At 47.2% G+C, this 15,809-nt stretch overlaps 1 protein-coding gene and 1 long non-coding RNA gene across 3 annotated transcripts in view; one reads left to right on the top strand and one right to left on the bottom strand.

Annotated features, from left to right (window-relative positions):
• LOC112543988 (uncharacterized) overlaps positions 1-4,582 on the bottom strand; it is a 29,117-nt gene extending 24,535 nt beyond the window's left edge. Inside the window, exon 1 of the long non-coding RNA XR_016348868.1 lies at positions 4,452-4,582. This is a non-coding gene — a long non-coding RNA (uncharacterized LOC112543988). The remainder of the gene's footprint in view (positions 1-4,451) is intronic.
• The window catches only part of F13A1 (coagulation factor XIII A chain), an 89,356-nt gene that overhangs the window by 19,491 nt on the left and 54,056 nt on the right, over positions 1-15,809 (top strand). For both annotated transcript variants that reach the window (XM_014581439.4, XM_075921295.2), the window contains one exon: positions 15,346-15,597. In XM_014581439.4, the coding sequence (XP_014436925.2) occupies positions 15,346-15,597 (252 nt within the window). The remainder of the gene's footprint in view (positions 1-15,345; positions 15,598-15,809) is intronic.

Consider the following 15,809-nt stretch of genomic DNA (forward strand, 5'->3'; position numbering starts at 1 on the left):
CAGGGGAAGAGCAACTTCCCTGTTCTTCTGGGAGCTCCAAGTTCTTCTAGGGCCTCCATTGAGCGCTTTGCAGGCTGAGGCTATAAAGTGGATGGACTGACTCCATGAATCCATCAGATGTTCTGGACTTATTTGATTCTGGTCAAGTTGGGGCTGGGTTGGCTTTCTGGCAGCTGCCTTCTGAAGGGGAGAATGCAGGTATTTTGTGCACAGTAAGTCCCAAAGCAGATTTGAAGGACCGTGTGGTGAATCTGTGTCTCTGTGCACAGTGCTGCAGGTAACCAGGCAGGCACCAGTGCTGTGAAAGTGGTGGTAAAAGTGCTTATTTAGAATTGGTAGTTCTAACAGCGATTCCTTCCAGGAATAATTGTATGATTAGGTCTGCTGATATGGGCCTTCACTCCTGGGGGGATTCTGCAGCACGTCCTGTAAGTGTGCAGGTATCTGGGCTAGGGGTGCCATGCAGCTGGGTTCTGAGGTGCAGGGGATGAGGCTGGGGGGCACCCATCTGGGCTGGGGGGCACCCAGTGGCTGGGGTCTGCAGGGGAGAGGGCAAAGGTGTCTGGGCTGGGGGGAGGGGCTGACTGTGTGGAAGTCTGGGGGTATGTCTACACTACCCCGCTAGTTCGAACTAGCGGGGTAATGTATGCATACCGCACTTGCTAATGAAGCCCGGGATTTGAATTTCCCGGGCTTCATTAGCATAAGCGGGGAGCCGCCATTTTTAAATCCCCGCTGCTTCGAACCCCGTGTAGCGCGGCTACACGGGGCTCGAACTAGGTAGTTCGGACTAGGGTGCCTATTCCGAACTACCGTTACTCCTCGTGAAACGAGGTGTACCGGTAGTTCGGAATAGGCACCCTAGTCCGAACTACCTAGTTCGAGCCCTGTGTAGCCGCGCTACACGGGGTTCGAAGCAGCGGGGATTTAAAAATGGTGGCTCCCCGCTTATGCTAATGAAGCCCGGGAAATTCAAATCCCGGGCTTCATTAGCAAGTGCGGTATGCATACATTACCCTCCTAGTTCGAACTAGGAGGGTAGTGTAGACATACCCTGGGTGCCTGAAACCCGCACAGAAGGGCTCTAGGAGTGTACAGGTGTGTGAGCTGAGGGAGGAGGCACCCCATGAAACCACTCTGAGGAGGAGAGATTGTGAATGCCTGAGATGGTAATGGCAGTCCCCCCCCCCCCCCTCCAAGATGTGCCCAATGGGCATGGGTGACACAAACTGAGGTGACCAACAAAAGTGTAACCAAAAAAGAGGAACCGAGTCATTGTAGGAGTTTCTTTAACTCCCTACTCCTGTGGGAATCGCCCTGTTGTCTGTATTGTTACAGACATACTTGCTGATTTGTAGTTCTGAAATAAATTTCCACGATAATTGAAACCGATGTGATGATACTGTGCTGTTTTGTCAGATAAAATATGCAGAATTTTTAATTTATTGACACAGAACTCCCCCAGGAGTGAACAGTTTCCTATACACTACCAAAGCTGTTGATGAGTTTATATGGTACATTCTTACTCTAATGAGAGATTTCCATGCATTGTTGTAAATCTTAGGACTAGTCAGACCTTCCTTAAATAGACCAATATCTATGGATTTATGAAGCTATCTATAAATATTATCATACATCTCTAATTTATCAATCCTCTTCCAAAATGCTCATAAATCCCAGAACTCTGGACTAATTTTCCTACCCCCACTTTCCATGCATCTATAAATCATGGAATATTTCTCTAAAACTAGAGCAGAAACTTCCTTCTCTTTTTTTTTTTCTGAAGCCCTAAGGGCGATGCTCCGAGGGATTGTTAGTCATATGAAATCAGTCAAGAGTAAAGAATTCTAAGGCCGGATCCTTTTATGCTTTATCCAGGCTGAACTGCCAAGAAAGTCAAGAGGACATTTGCCTGAGTAAAGACTTACAGGGTTGGGGGCACAGTCCAAAGTCCTCAGAAGCTAATGGGAGACTCTCCAGAGCCCAGATCCTTATTCTAATTTTAAAGAAAAATACCTCACTCTTAACTGACCAAGACTCTATTGAATGTTTAAAAAAAACCCATAAATCATTTCCTTTGAGAGATTAATGCTAACAATGGAGCCATTTTTACCCATTGGATTCAGATTGTTGCTTCGCCTATTTTCTCAAGGGCATGGTTAGTAAAACATGTCACTCCAGTCATTATGGCAATATGCAGAAACAGAGTGCCTTGGTCACTGTGACATTGTGGCAAAGCACATTGTCTGCCTGTTTAATTCAATGCCATGGTTTAATTGTGTAAATATTTTCCCTTTTAGAAAGAATGGGTTCTCATAAACCTACAGGAATTCAAGATGGGCTGAGCAAAGAGTTAGTGGCATGTCCCATCTTGTTTCCATTTTCTAAAAAAGTTCCTGTTCTTTGAAGCCAGAATTATTTATGACCATTGGAACACACTCCCTAAAATTGGTCAAGAACATAAAAACAACTGCATGCCAGCTGTTGGTTAAGAACAACAAATCTGTTAGTTTCCGTCATGATAATGCCAAAGGCATATATATATTTTCACTCTGGTGTTTACTAACAGCTAGACAGGCATATGGAAAGCTAGTCAAGACTCGCTAAATCAAACTCAGAGGGCGCCCCTGCCAGTGGCCAGTACCCCGGCTCTTGCCAGGAGTAAAGGAAGCCAAAGGGAACATTGTTTCCATTATTCTCCCGCTAAGGTGATGTTGCCAAGCTCGGCTTAAAGTAAGCTGACTCCCACAATGCATTTTATGTCACTGGAGTTGCGTACCTTAAGCTGAGCTGCTGGGTCTAATGTAGACTTTGCCTTATTGTCTGTAATTATCTGGGGTAGAGAAGTTAGGTGGTGGTTGTTGTTTTGACAGCTGGGTGTTTGTAAAGGTTATTCATGCATGTTAGCTAATCATGGTCCCAGTGCACCCAGCTACCATCCTAAGGCTGTTTGTTATAATAAGGCTTACCTCTGTTACATAGCTACTGTACTCTGGCTCTCTGCTCCAACTTATTTATCTTCCTGTCACAATTATTATACTTCCAGGACCTACTTGGAAATGGATTCTTTATACTCTGTGTGAAGGATCTTGCTGGGTAAAATGAATGAGTCAAACTGGAAAAATATTAACCTCACTGTGTATGTATATAATATATCTCCCCAAAGAAGACAAATCTCTTTTTAAAAATATCTTCTAATGAGGATGTGGCTGAAATGAATACTGTGAATTAGTGTGGGGCCTGCACATTTTGACGTATATCTTAAATTAAATGCAGTTGTGGGAGGGAATGTCCTCTGGAATCTAAACATATCTTCAAAAGAAAAATCCCATCACTCTGTCTTCCAAGAAAAGTATCCCCAAACAACAATGGCACTCATTTTGTGGGACTTATCTGAAAACATCTTTCTTTCTGCTGGCCTTGCAGCAGTTGGTAACTAATATGCAATACTGATCTCTCCACTCAAATCAGGTAGCTTCTTCCTCGGTGTAGTCTGGACCCAGACAGAATATCATCCTTCAGCAGACACACTCCCCATAATTGCCCTACCCTACCCCGTAGCAGCACTGAGCTACCATTGTAGGGAAAGTCCTGGCTGGAGCATGCCAGTGGATATAGAGTCTGCAGAGAATTAAGCTACTAAAATCTGAGAAATCTCTACTTAGTACAGTATGTGCTAAGTCTGACTTTTTTTTAAAGGCTTAAAACTTGCAGATTTGACAAAAGGCTTGTTCCTGGTAAACTTCACATCCCTGATCGAGTTTCACAAAGAAGAAGCTCACCAGACTGTTTTAGGATGGGCCGGGACGGGATGCACTTATTTCTCTCTGACCTCATTCTCAGAAACCATTGTGGGTGAAATTTTCCAAAACGCTGGCAGACAATCATCATGCAAAATTTCAGCCCTAATGGTTTAAAATTTGCAAAATGTATAAGCCTCTAGTAACAGGGTCTTATAATGGGAAGTGTCAGCTAATCTTAATAATAGGTGGAACTGCCAGCTCTGGCTATTGTAAAATATTTTTTCTGTTTAATATTTTTAAAAAGTCAATGTGAGGGTTTGTGAAAGGCCAGTCTGACCACATTGGAAGCTCAAATTGTTCATGTATAGCTCCATGTATAGCTGTACTACTAGCTCCATCATCACCCAGTCTAACCAACATGCCTCAGGGATCACCTCTGGTTGTGAGAGGCAAGAGGAGTTCAGTCTCCAGGTTTTTTTAGTCCCTGCCCTTTCTGTGGCTTGAGACTGACAACAGGCATGTCAGTGACAGTACTTTCTTTGATGTGAACATCTGCTTACTAGGGACTGATCTGAAACTATCAACACCTGTCACACTAGCCACTGATGGGATATCAGAGGGCAATAACTTTTGGTCAATATTCATTGGGTCTGAATTTAAATGAGACTTCTAAACATGAAAGTTACTGAAACACTGATCAGTTCTTACCTAGAACAGGGGCAGGCAAAACGCAGGCTGCATCTGGCCCACCAAGCCACTGGTTCCAGCCTGCAGAAGCATCAGCCGGGCTCCCTTCCTGCCAAGCCCCTACATGCTGCTCAGAATAGCTCTCTGAACGCTGCAAGCCCAGGAGAAGAGGGGAGAGGCTTTGCATGCTGCTCCCACCCTCAGCACAGTCTTGCAACTCCCATTGGCCTGTTTCCAGCCTATAGGAGCTGCCTGTTTGCAGGACAGGCAGCGTGCAAAGTATCCCTTAACCCTCTAGGCTCACAACAGTCACAGCTCCACATAGCCCATGTAGCTGGTGCAGGATCATGGTACGCAGGAAAACTGACTGAGAAACCTGCTGGGCTGCAGCCTGGGAGCCACCCAGAAAATGTCTCCCAGTCAAAGCCTGCCTCTGGCAACCTGGCCCCTCCCTCCCCCAACCCTCTGCCCCACTCCTGCACTGCTGCCTCTTCCTAGATCCTGTACCCCAATCCCCTGTCCCAGGTCATAACCCCCTCCGAGACCCTCCACGCCCTCCCACAACCCACCTCCAGGTCACAATCCCCTCCCAGACCTTCCACCCCAATGTTCTACCCCTGATCACAACCCAGATCCCTGCACCCACTCCTGCCCCAAGTCACAGCCACCTCCCAAACCCTGCACTCCCTCCTCCTGGTCAGAATCCTTTCCTGCATCCATATCCCTTCATGGATCTTGCACCCCAGTCTCCTGCCTCAGGTCACGATTCCCTCCCAGATCCCACACTCCTCTTGCATTCCAATCCCCTATCCCAAGCTCCCTTCTGCACCCAACCTCCATCCCAGACTCTGCACTTTCTTCATTAATATGGAAGAGTGCAGCCCTTGACCGCATACCAAAGTCTTGTAGTGGCTACTCTATCAAAAAAAAAAATTGCCTACCCTGACCTAGAACCATCCAATCCCCTCATAACAGTGTTATGATGAATGTTCATGGAGTAGTAACACATCATAATGCCCTAGAATAATCCCTCATTATGAGGCAATATCTCACTTTGAGGCCAGAGTTCTCTCACTTCACTTCACTTCACTAAAGCTTCCAGTCCTACCAATGGGGGTGTCAACATGATGACATTTTTGGGAGTAGAGTCTGGTTGCTAGTTTCTTTTTTTAAAAGCAAGAATTCATACACGCAATGTGCTATAAGAATATTAAGGTTACAAAGGCAAGCACCAAAAAGTTAAAATATGACATAACTAAAGGGCACATCTACACAGCAGGGCTTAACTCAAAATAAGCTATGCAAATTGAACTACGTCAATTATGTAGCTTCTTTCAAAATGGCTTATTTTGAGTTTTGGTGCTGTCTACACAGCACTTATTTCAAAATAGAGCACTCTTCCCCTGACTTCCCTTACTCCTCATAAAAGAGGATTACAGGAGTCAGATTTAGAAGTCCTCCAGCTTGACAGTATTTCGACATTGTTGAAATAACTGCCGGCTGTGTTGACGCAAACTATGTTATTTCAAAATAATGCGAGTTATTTCAAAATAACATTGCTGTGTAGACATAGCCTATGGTTGTCAATGCAACCTGAATTTGGTCGTCTTCTGCACATATACTATGATACAGAGTTTAGATATAATAGCATTCTCCTCTTCTTAGCCCTCCTTCCCATTTGTTTCAGAAGTTGGAAAGTGTGTAGTGAATGAGGCAGGGGACTGCAGGAAGAGAAAGGATGGTCTCGTCTTATGGTTAAGGCAATTGAATGCCGCCCTGGAAACTTGGATTCAATCCTCACTGCTGCTATGGCGTTTCTTTCTGGTTGTGGGCAAATTATTTAAATCAAGTTTTTCACAGATGGTAACCAATTAGGTATTTCTCATTTTCTGCATGCTGGAATTGAGTCTGTGTTGATGTGCTGAGTACAGGCAGTCCCCGGGTTACGTACAAGATAGGGACTGTAGGTTTGTTCTTAAGTTGAATTTGTATGTAAGTCGGAACTTGTACATATTGTACCCCAGGTGTCCCCGATTCAGCCGCTGCTGAAACTGACCAGCGGCTGACTACAGGAAGCCCGAGGCAGAGCTGCTTTGCCCCGAGCTTCCTGGAATCAGCCGCTAGATCAGTTTCAGCAGCAGCTGACTTGGGGACACCTGAGGTAGAGCAGCTGGGGTGCTGCCAGATTGGTCCCCGCAGCGCCGAGGTGCGGCGCTGCGGGGACCAAACCGGCAGCGCCCCAGCTGCTCTGTCCCAGGCGTCCAGATTCAGCCGCTGTTGAAACTGACCAGCAGTGGCTGAATCGGACACACCTGGGGCAGAACAGCTGGAGTGCTGCTGGGTTGGTCTGGTAGCGCCGACCCTTGGCGCAGCGGGACCAACCCAGCAGCACCCCAGCTGCTCTTGGGGACGCCTGGGGCAGAGCAGCTGGGGTGCTGCTGGGTTGGTCCCGCAGCGCCGCTCCTCGACGCTACTGGACCAACCCGGCAACTCCCCAGCTGCTCTGCCCAAGTGTCCCCAAGTCAGCCGCTGCTGAAACTGACCAGTGGCTGACTACAGGAAGCCTGAGGCAGAGTTGCTCTGCCCCGGGCTTCCTGGAATCAGCCGCTGATCAGTTTCAACAGCGGCTGAATCTGGACGCCTGGGACAGAGCAGCTGGAGCACTGCCGGGTAGGTCCCCGCAGCGCCGCACCTCAGCGCTGTGGGGACCAACCCGGCAGCACCCCAGCTGCTCTGCCCCAGGCGTCCTGATTCAGCCGCTGCTGAAACTGACCAGCGGCAAGAAAAGCCTGGTCTGCTGGGGGGGGAGCAGACTATCGGTTCTTCCCCCCCACCCCACCCCCCAGCAGACCAGCCTTTTCTTGCCACGGAGGATGGGGGCGGCGGGACCGCGGTGCGTCTTGGCGGTCCCGCTGCCCGCGTCCTCCGTGGCGAAAAAAGCCTGGTCTGCTGGGGGAAGGGATCGCACTAGCTGCGCGCCCCCCCAGCAGACCAGGGAGACGCGGAGCAGCTTTTCTCGCCGTGGAGGACGCAGACAGCGGGACCGCTGCGACAAGTCTCGGCGGTCTGCTGGGGGGGTCGCAGCACCCCGTTCTTAAGTAGGGATCCAACGTAAGTCAGATCCACGTAACCCGGGGACTGCCTGTACTCATAAAAGTCAATAGAAGGTGCGTATTGAATGTAAAAAATGCTATATAAGGAGTTCTCTGAAAAAGTAGCTCCCGTTTTGGGCACCCAAAATTAGTGGCTACTTTTGATTAATCTCTGTGCCTCAGTTCTCCCCCTGTAATATGGGGATAATAACCTCTCACCTCACTATGGTCTTGTGAACATTCATTAATGTTTGGGAAGCATTTGGATGCTATAGAACTGAGTGCCATAAAGAAGTGCATGAGGTAATTAATAGTTCTGTCTTCAAAGCAGGGTTTGAGTAGTGAGAAGTAAATAGGGCCTATGGCTGCACATTGAATAACGAGAAGTAAAATGCCATGAAGTGAGCATCATCCATCCTTGCACTGAATGAGGCCAAGGTCCTGTGGAAAAGAATAGTAGGTAAATGTGTACTGAGTTCTACAGTAGAATACATAATACACATTACATAATCCATCAGAATCACTCAGTCAATTCCCGCAAGCCCTTGTTGCAAAAGATGAAACAAGCCCAACTTTTCCACTCAAGACAGGCATCCTAACCACTCTCAGCTCCAGAATCTCCCTGGAATCTCTTGCTCGGAAATCACTGAGCCTCTGCTCCTTCTTTCTTCTTCTCTAGCAATTCTTGTCTGACTCCCAGCAATAGGGGTCTCCTTTATCGCACCTCTCCATACCGGTTCAGCTACCAAACCTTTCTGCTATCATTCTGGACTGCTCTTGCTCTAATCTCTCACACACGTATAACCCTTCCTCCTACCTGGTTGAACACATTCTAACACCTGCCCCTCCTCACACACATTTTTCCTTTTTGAACCTTCAAATTCATCCAGTTTCTCCACCTATTCGATCTCATTTTTAAGAGCTAAAATATTACTAACGGGGTAAAAGGATTATGAGGTGCTCAGATATTATCATGATAAAAGCCTGATAAGCACTTCAGATAGATTTGTTAGCAATATTTCAGGGGAATTCTTGCAGATGGCAGTGTTGTGCATTTAATAATGGAGTGGTAAGCATGCCCCCCAAAAAGGAGTGAGTGTGTGTGTGTAAAAAATCTGACCTAATGAGGAAGAATAACAAAAGGTCTTACAGTCTCCCTCCTTCCCCCCCCCCAAAAAAAAAATTGTCTTTGAATTCTGTATCCTGAACCTTTGTATTGCTGTATCAAATCACATTCAACATTAAGCCTTTATTTGGCTAAAGAAATCTTAAACTGTCATCACTTTTCCAATTTGCACAAGTTACTTTTTCCTCACATCATTCATTCATTCATTCATTCTCTTTTCTTTGTCTCTCTCTCTCACGTACACTCACGCTCACATATATGACGTAAGGGGAAGGGAGATTGGGAGCAAAAGCTTCTGCATAAACGCTGCTTAACTGTGATGCTAGTGAATAGGGTTGCCCTTTTCCTGGAGGCATTGCTGTTCTGAGGAGCTCTCTTCATTACGTGGAAGTGTAGATATCAAAGACATGCTTTACAACCAGATGGGACTACAGTTCATTTATTAGACTGGCAGACAGTGTTTGATGCCACTAAACACAACCTAAGATTAAAAACATGTAGTGCCAGAAAGGGCATAAAGTTGAGAACAAACCCTTCCGGAGAGAAAAGATAATGACAAAAGCTGTAATTTAAAAATTACCAGACGAAGGCAATGTTCACCAGGCAATTGTTTTTGCTATTTGTTTATGTTTAATTAAAGCAATATAGGCTATGTCGGAGATGGCTAAGGGCATGTCTGCATTGCAATTAAACACCCATGGCTGGCCTGGGCCAGCTGACTTGGGCTCATGGGGCTTGGGCTAAGTGTCGGTTTTAATTGCGGTGTGGATGTTTGGGCTCAGGCTGCATCACAAGCTCTGAGACACTTCCACCTCACCCTGCAGCCTGAGCCTGAGCATCTATAGTACAATTAAACAGTGCTCAGTTAGCACTGCAATTAGCTCAAGCTCCAGAGTTCTGAATCCATGGGCCATGGGCCAGCCATGGCTATTTAACTGCAGTCTAGCCATGCCCTTAAGTGTACTGGCAAAGGGATACAAATTAAAGCCAGTCTCATCAAGGTTGTTGACTTGAATCTGTTCAAGCCACTGGTCACTCAAATCTGTGACTGTCTGGTAGACACAAGGTGATTCATATGAAATGAATTTGCTGTCAATCCGGGTTCCAATGGGCAAATGTCCACATGATGGAAACCACTGTAATTAATAACTTTGATGGTAGGGAAACCAGGGAATTAATGGACACAACCGGTGACTGAGAACAATTCCCATGTGGTCAGGCAACTTCAGATAAACAGGCCTGCCTAGAACAATTCAGGGCCCCAGAGCAGGTTAATGACCCCCCCAACACACACACACACACACACACACACACACACACACACACACACACGCGCTGCACTGCTGAGCACACTCTTCTAGCATGACCAGGGCTTCCATATGCCAACTCTCTAAGGATATGTCTACACTACAGCGCTAATTCGAACTAACTTTTAGTTTGAATTAGTTACTTTGAACTAAGCTAATTCAAATTAGCACATCTAGACTTAAAAACTAGTTCGAATTAGTGTTTTGCTAATTCAAACTAGCATGTCCACATTGAGTGGACCCTGAACCGAGGTTAAGGATGGCCGGAAGCAGTGCCGGCAGGGCATCAGGTTAGGACTTAGAGCATGGAGCTGCTGTCTCAGGCTAGCCGAGGGCTGTGCTTAAAGGGACCCAACTCCCACCCCGGACAGACAGTTCTCAGGGGTTCCTCGCTTGCAAAGCAGTCCTGGCTTGCAGTGCCCTGAGTGCCCACACTCGGCACATTACAGCACTCGGCCATCAGCCCGGCTGCACTTGCCGCAGGCTGCCATTCGGGGGAGGTGAATCGGGGGGCTGCAGGAGAGCTTCCACCCCGAGGAGCCCGCAGAGCCACCCCAGTTCTCCCCATCGGGGGCTTGTACCCCATTCCTCCCTCACCCCCTTCCACTTACCCCTCCCTAGCCCCCCTTCCTGATGTACAAAATAAAGGACATGTGTGTTCAAAAATAGAAACTCTCTTTATTGAACAAAACTGGGGGAGACTGGGTAAAGGAGGTGGGAGAGGGGAAGAGAGAGGGTGTTAGAGGGGAGGGCAACTAAAATGATCAGGGGTTTGGAACAGGTCCTATATGAAGAGAGGCTAAAGAGACTGGGACTTTTCAGCTTAGAAAAGAGGAGACTGAGGGAGGGATATGATAGAGGTCTATAAAAGCATGAGTGGTGTGGAGAGGGTGCATAAAGAAAAGTTCTTCATTAGTTCCCATAATAGAAGGACTAGGGGTATGTCTACACTACCCCGCTAGTTCGAACTAGCAGGGTAATGTAGGCATACCGCACTTGCAAATGAAGCCCGGGATTTGAATTTCCCGGGCTTCATTTGCATAAACTGGGCGCCGCCATTTTTAAATCCCTGCTCGTTCGAACCCCGTGCTGCGCGGCTACACGCGGCACGAACTAGGTAGTTTGGACTAGGCTTCCTAGTCCGAACTACCGTTACTCCTCATTCCACGAAGAGTAACGGTAGTTCGGACTAGGAAGCCTAGTCCGAACTACCTAGTTCGTGCCGCGTGTAGCCGCGCGGCACGGGGTTCGAACGAGCAGGGATTTAAAAATGGCGGCGCCCAATTTATGCAAATGAAGCCCGGGAAATTCAAATCCCGGGCTTCATTTGCAAGTGCGGTATGCCTACATTACCCTCCTAGTTCGAACTAGGAGGGTAGTGTAGACATACCCTAGAGGACACCAAATGAAATGAATGGGTAGCAGGCTTCAAACTAATAACATAAAGTTGTTCTTCACAAAGCAAATTGTCAACCTGTGAAACTCCTTGCTGCAGGAGGCTGTGAAGGCAAGAACTAGAACAGAGTTTAAAGAGAAGTGAGATAAAGTCATGGAGGTTGGGTCCATGGAGTGCTATTAGCCAGGGGGTAGAAATGGTGTCCCTGGCCTCTGTTTGTGGAAGGCTGGAGATGGATGGCACGAGACAAATGGCTTGGTCATTGTTTCGGTCCATCCCCTCCAGGGTCCCTAGTGTTGGCCACTGTCGGTAGACAGGCTATTGGGCTAGATGGATCTTTGGTCTGACCCAGTACGACCGTTCTAAGCTCAGGGCTCAGGGTCGGGGGTCTCACTGGACCACCCTGATTTTCATGCACACCTGCTCCTGGGTGGCCAGGCTGGCAGCTCTCCTGCCCTAGCCGGCCACTTTACTGTGCCTAGTGCGGAGGTCGTGGATGAGGTCTACGATGTCTGCACTAGACCAGGCGGGCGCCCGCCTCTTGCGGACCCGGGCAGGCTCCCGGGAGCCGCCAACCTGGTCCTGGGAAGAGGCAGAGGGCTGGGTGGCAGCGGGTGGCTGGCTCGAGCCATGCCAGGTGCAGGGTCTGCTGGCTGGGTGCTGGCAGGCTTGCACCTGGCACGGGCACCGTAGCCAGACCGTACCCCTTTAAGGGCTCCGGGGCCGGGAGGGGGGCAGAAGAGTTTCCCTGGTGGTGCCCAGAGTGGCCACCAGGGAAAGCTGGGGAGGGCTAGCCTCCCACTAGTTCGAATTAAGTGGCTACACAGCCCTTAATTCAAACTAGTTAATTCGAATTAGGCTTTAGTCCTCGTGGAATGAGGTTTACCTAGTTCGAATTAAGCACTCCGCTAGTTTGAATTAAGTTCGAACTAGCTGTTTGCATGTGTAGCGCGTATCAAAGTTAATTCGAACTAACATCTGTTAGTTCGAATTAACTTTGTAGTGTAGACATACCCTAATTGTGTAAACCTTGCTCCTCCTCCTCACCCTTTCCCTGAAGCCAGGCCCCTGTGTCACCCCTTCTCCAAGGCATCGCTTCCTCTCAGTCCATCCTGCCTTCCTTCACTTCTGGCTCTCCCCCACCCTCACTCACTTTCACCAGACTGAGGCAGGTAGCTGGGGTGCAGCAGGCAGTGTGCAGTCAGGCTCTGGGAGGGAGATCGGGTGCTGGACAGGGTGAGGGCAGAGGGTTTGGGATGGAGTTTGAGTGTGGGAGTGGGTGAGGAGTCAGGCTCTGGGGTGGCATTTGGATGTGGGACCACATGCGGGTTCTGACCTGGGGTAGGTGGTTGGGGGTGAAGAGGGTATCAGGGTGGCAGCACTTACTTCGGGAGACTCTCAAAACAACCGGCATATGGCTTTTAGGCAGGAGGTCCAGGGGTCTCCGCTCACAACTGTCTGCAGGCATTGTCTCCACAGCTCCCATTGGCCACAGTTCCCAGCTAATGGGAGCTGCAGAGTTGGCCCTAGGGGCGAAACAGTGCACAGAGACATCCTCCAGGGGCCTTGCACTTCCAGGAGTGGCAGAGACCAGAAGCCTGCTTTAGCCCCACTGTGCTGATAGCCGAGTCTGGGGCTCCAGGTAATTGCTCCCTTTCCCACAAACTTCCCATTGGCGGGCCTGAAGCCAAATGAAATACATGACTAAGAAAAATGAAGACAAGACAGTGCAAGGGATTGTTGGAGGGGTATGGAGGATATCAGTGTTAGGTCACTGGTTTGAATTTGGACTGTGAACAAAGGCTTTACCATCTAATGCTTTAGTTCTCTATTTGTAGCCACAGATCAGTTTCAAGTGGATATATGCCCTGCTCATAAAAAATATCATCACCTAGTAGCACCCTTTTGGAAGGGACAGGGATCGTCTACTTCCATCTCTTGAGGAACTTTTAGATCAGTTGTTCTCAAACTTTTTGGCCTGTGGTCCACCCCGCTCAATGGAAACCTTTCCGCAAACTACCAGCAGTGTTCCCTCTAAACTGGGTGGCTGGATGTTCCCTCTAAGCTGAGTGGCAGCACAGCTTCACAGGTGATTAATCAGCCCAGGCCAATCAGACAGTTCCATGCAGGGAGCCTGAGCCTCTGACTGGGCGGGGCTAATAAATCACCTGTGAAGCTGTGCTGCCACCCATTTTAGAGGGAACACTGCTGGTAGTCTGTGGCACACTGACCATGCATGATAACAAAATGCCTTCCCTTATCTCTACCTTAAATATTAAATTATTCATATGAGGCCACTGAAGCATAAAAACATATGTACACAGCTATCACGTAAGGGGGCCTATGTAACTGGCAAGAAAGGAAATATTATTATTCAAAATCATTAAGCAGATTACATTCTTTAACTTTATCATGCTAGTTTTCCAAATTTTGTTTTAAATAAAGCAAAACATTAATTTATGTCCAAAACACAAGCTTTCCACATTGTCTTTCTTTGTGGCAGGGTTGGGGCACCTTTATTGGGTTGGGGACCACTGACCCACAGAAAAAATAATTCAGGGGCCACCCCAAAATTAGAAGCAAACACACGCAACAACCTCCCCCCAACCTTCTAGCCTTTATTGCTTTAACAATTAAAATCTTCATATCTGTAGTAGAGCGCCTGCTAAATTGCAGATCATAAGATTTCTCAGGATTTTTGATTGGGTCTCTTGTCACGCAATCAGTGAATTCCTATTAATCATCTGAATCTAAGTGCTGGAGCCTGTGCTGTACCTCATGAGACGTGTAGCCCAGGGAACAGAGGGCAAAGGTGTCATGCAAAGGCTGCATGCTGCTTTGTGCTGGTGGAATTCTCACCTACCTGATTGTGGATCCTATTCAGCTTCTACATGGTGCCACGTTGTGTATACAGGATGGCAGAATTGGTTCCTAAGTCTCATGCACACTAGAGTTTTAATACCAATCCACTGCACAGGTGTAAGAAAGGTATTTTCAAAAGCAATATGTGTGTGTTTCCAGTGTGTAGTTGGCTGGCTCTGCTGCGGATTGTTTACACAATTCCTGTACATAAAAAGTAGGAGCAAACTACCACTATAGTGGGAAGAAAGATCAAATCCAGCACCAGTTGAAAAGGAAATCCTACATTCAGATCCCAATTGTTAATAATCACAGAATGTCATCTCTATTCTCTCTCATCCCTCTACACCTTACTTTTTTAATGGCGTTTTTAAGATATTCTGCACTTCATCTTCCTAAGCTTGTTATTAATTTTTGCTTTTTCTTTCTCATTCCTTTTTCTTTTGCAGGTCCATTTCCTCTGTTCCATGTCCCAATAAACAGAACATGTAAGGTTTCTGGGCTACTGCGTCCCTGGACTTTAGGCCAAAATGTGCTATCTATGTGGTTCTGAACAATCCATCAAATGGAAAAATAGTGGACCCAAACTTGAAAAATGCAGACGGGCCATGTTCTAAAATTCACATCCAGATCTGGATTTGTACTATCCCAATATTTTGGGATGTTCCGATCTGGCACTATCTCTACATCAGCATTATAAAATGAACTGGGAAGGAAAATCAGTTACATGTCCTGCCTACTCCACTTCAAAGTACATAAAAGCTGTATCTTCAATCTATTAGACTTGTCGGTTCCATTCATCTATATAAGAGCTTACTGAGATCTGACTTACGATTTATTAGGGAAAGGAGCAATTGGAGTTCATGAGAAGTTTGATGCAATATCTAAAATATTCTGAGATGAGGTTTTATGTATTACTCATGTGGCAATAATACCTACAGGCCAAAGCCCCGCTGTGCTAAGGACTGTGCAAACATTTAACGAAAATAGTCCTAAATAAATTGGAGAGGAGAGAACTGGGCTTGCAACAAACACACTGGGGGGAAACAAGGAAGCAATGAGAGAGTTAAACTCAGGCATTTATAAAGCTTTTGACTATGTTCACAAAAGGATCCTCCTCTTTCCATTACTATAGGTCGTTATCCACAGCAAAACAAAGGCACATACATCCCAGTCCCTTTGGTTGAAGAATTGCAAAGCGGGACATGGGGAGCCAAGATTACTTGGAAGGAAGACAGTTCCATTAGGCTGTCCATCATGTCTGCTCCGACCTGCATTGTGGGGAAATTTCGCCTCTATGTCGCTATCCAGACTCCCTTTGGCATCCTTCGGACAAAGAGAAACCCCGAGACTGACACCTACATACTCTTTAATCCCTGGTGCCCAGGTAAAGGGAGTACAATATTCAGATGTTCATACTTCCCTACTTGTTTTCCCAGGCTTTTGGGGAGGCAGGGTATGATAAGTGTGTGGTTGGGGGGTTATTATCTGGGCTTGACTTATTGTTTTAACTTGTGGCTGGTTATTTTCTGGTTTGTGAGTGGGCAGTAGCTGGTGGCTTTACTTTTAATTTTTGGTAAAAGTACTAGAGACGTAAAT

The sequence above is a fragment of the Pelodiscus sinensis genome, chromosome 2 (genome assembly GCF_052426305.1).
Source record: "Pelodiscus sinensis isolate ZL-2025 chromosome 2, ASM5242630v1, whole genome shotgun sequence".
NCBI lineage: Eukaryota > Metazoa > Chordata > Testudines > Trionychidae > Pelodiscus > Pelodiscus sinensis.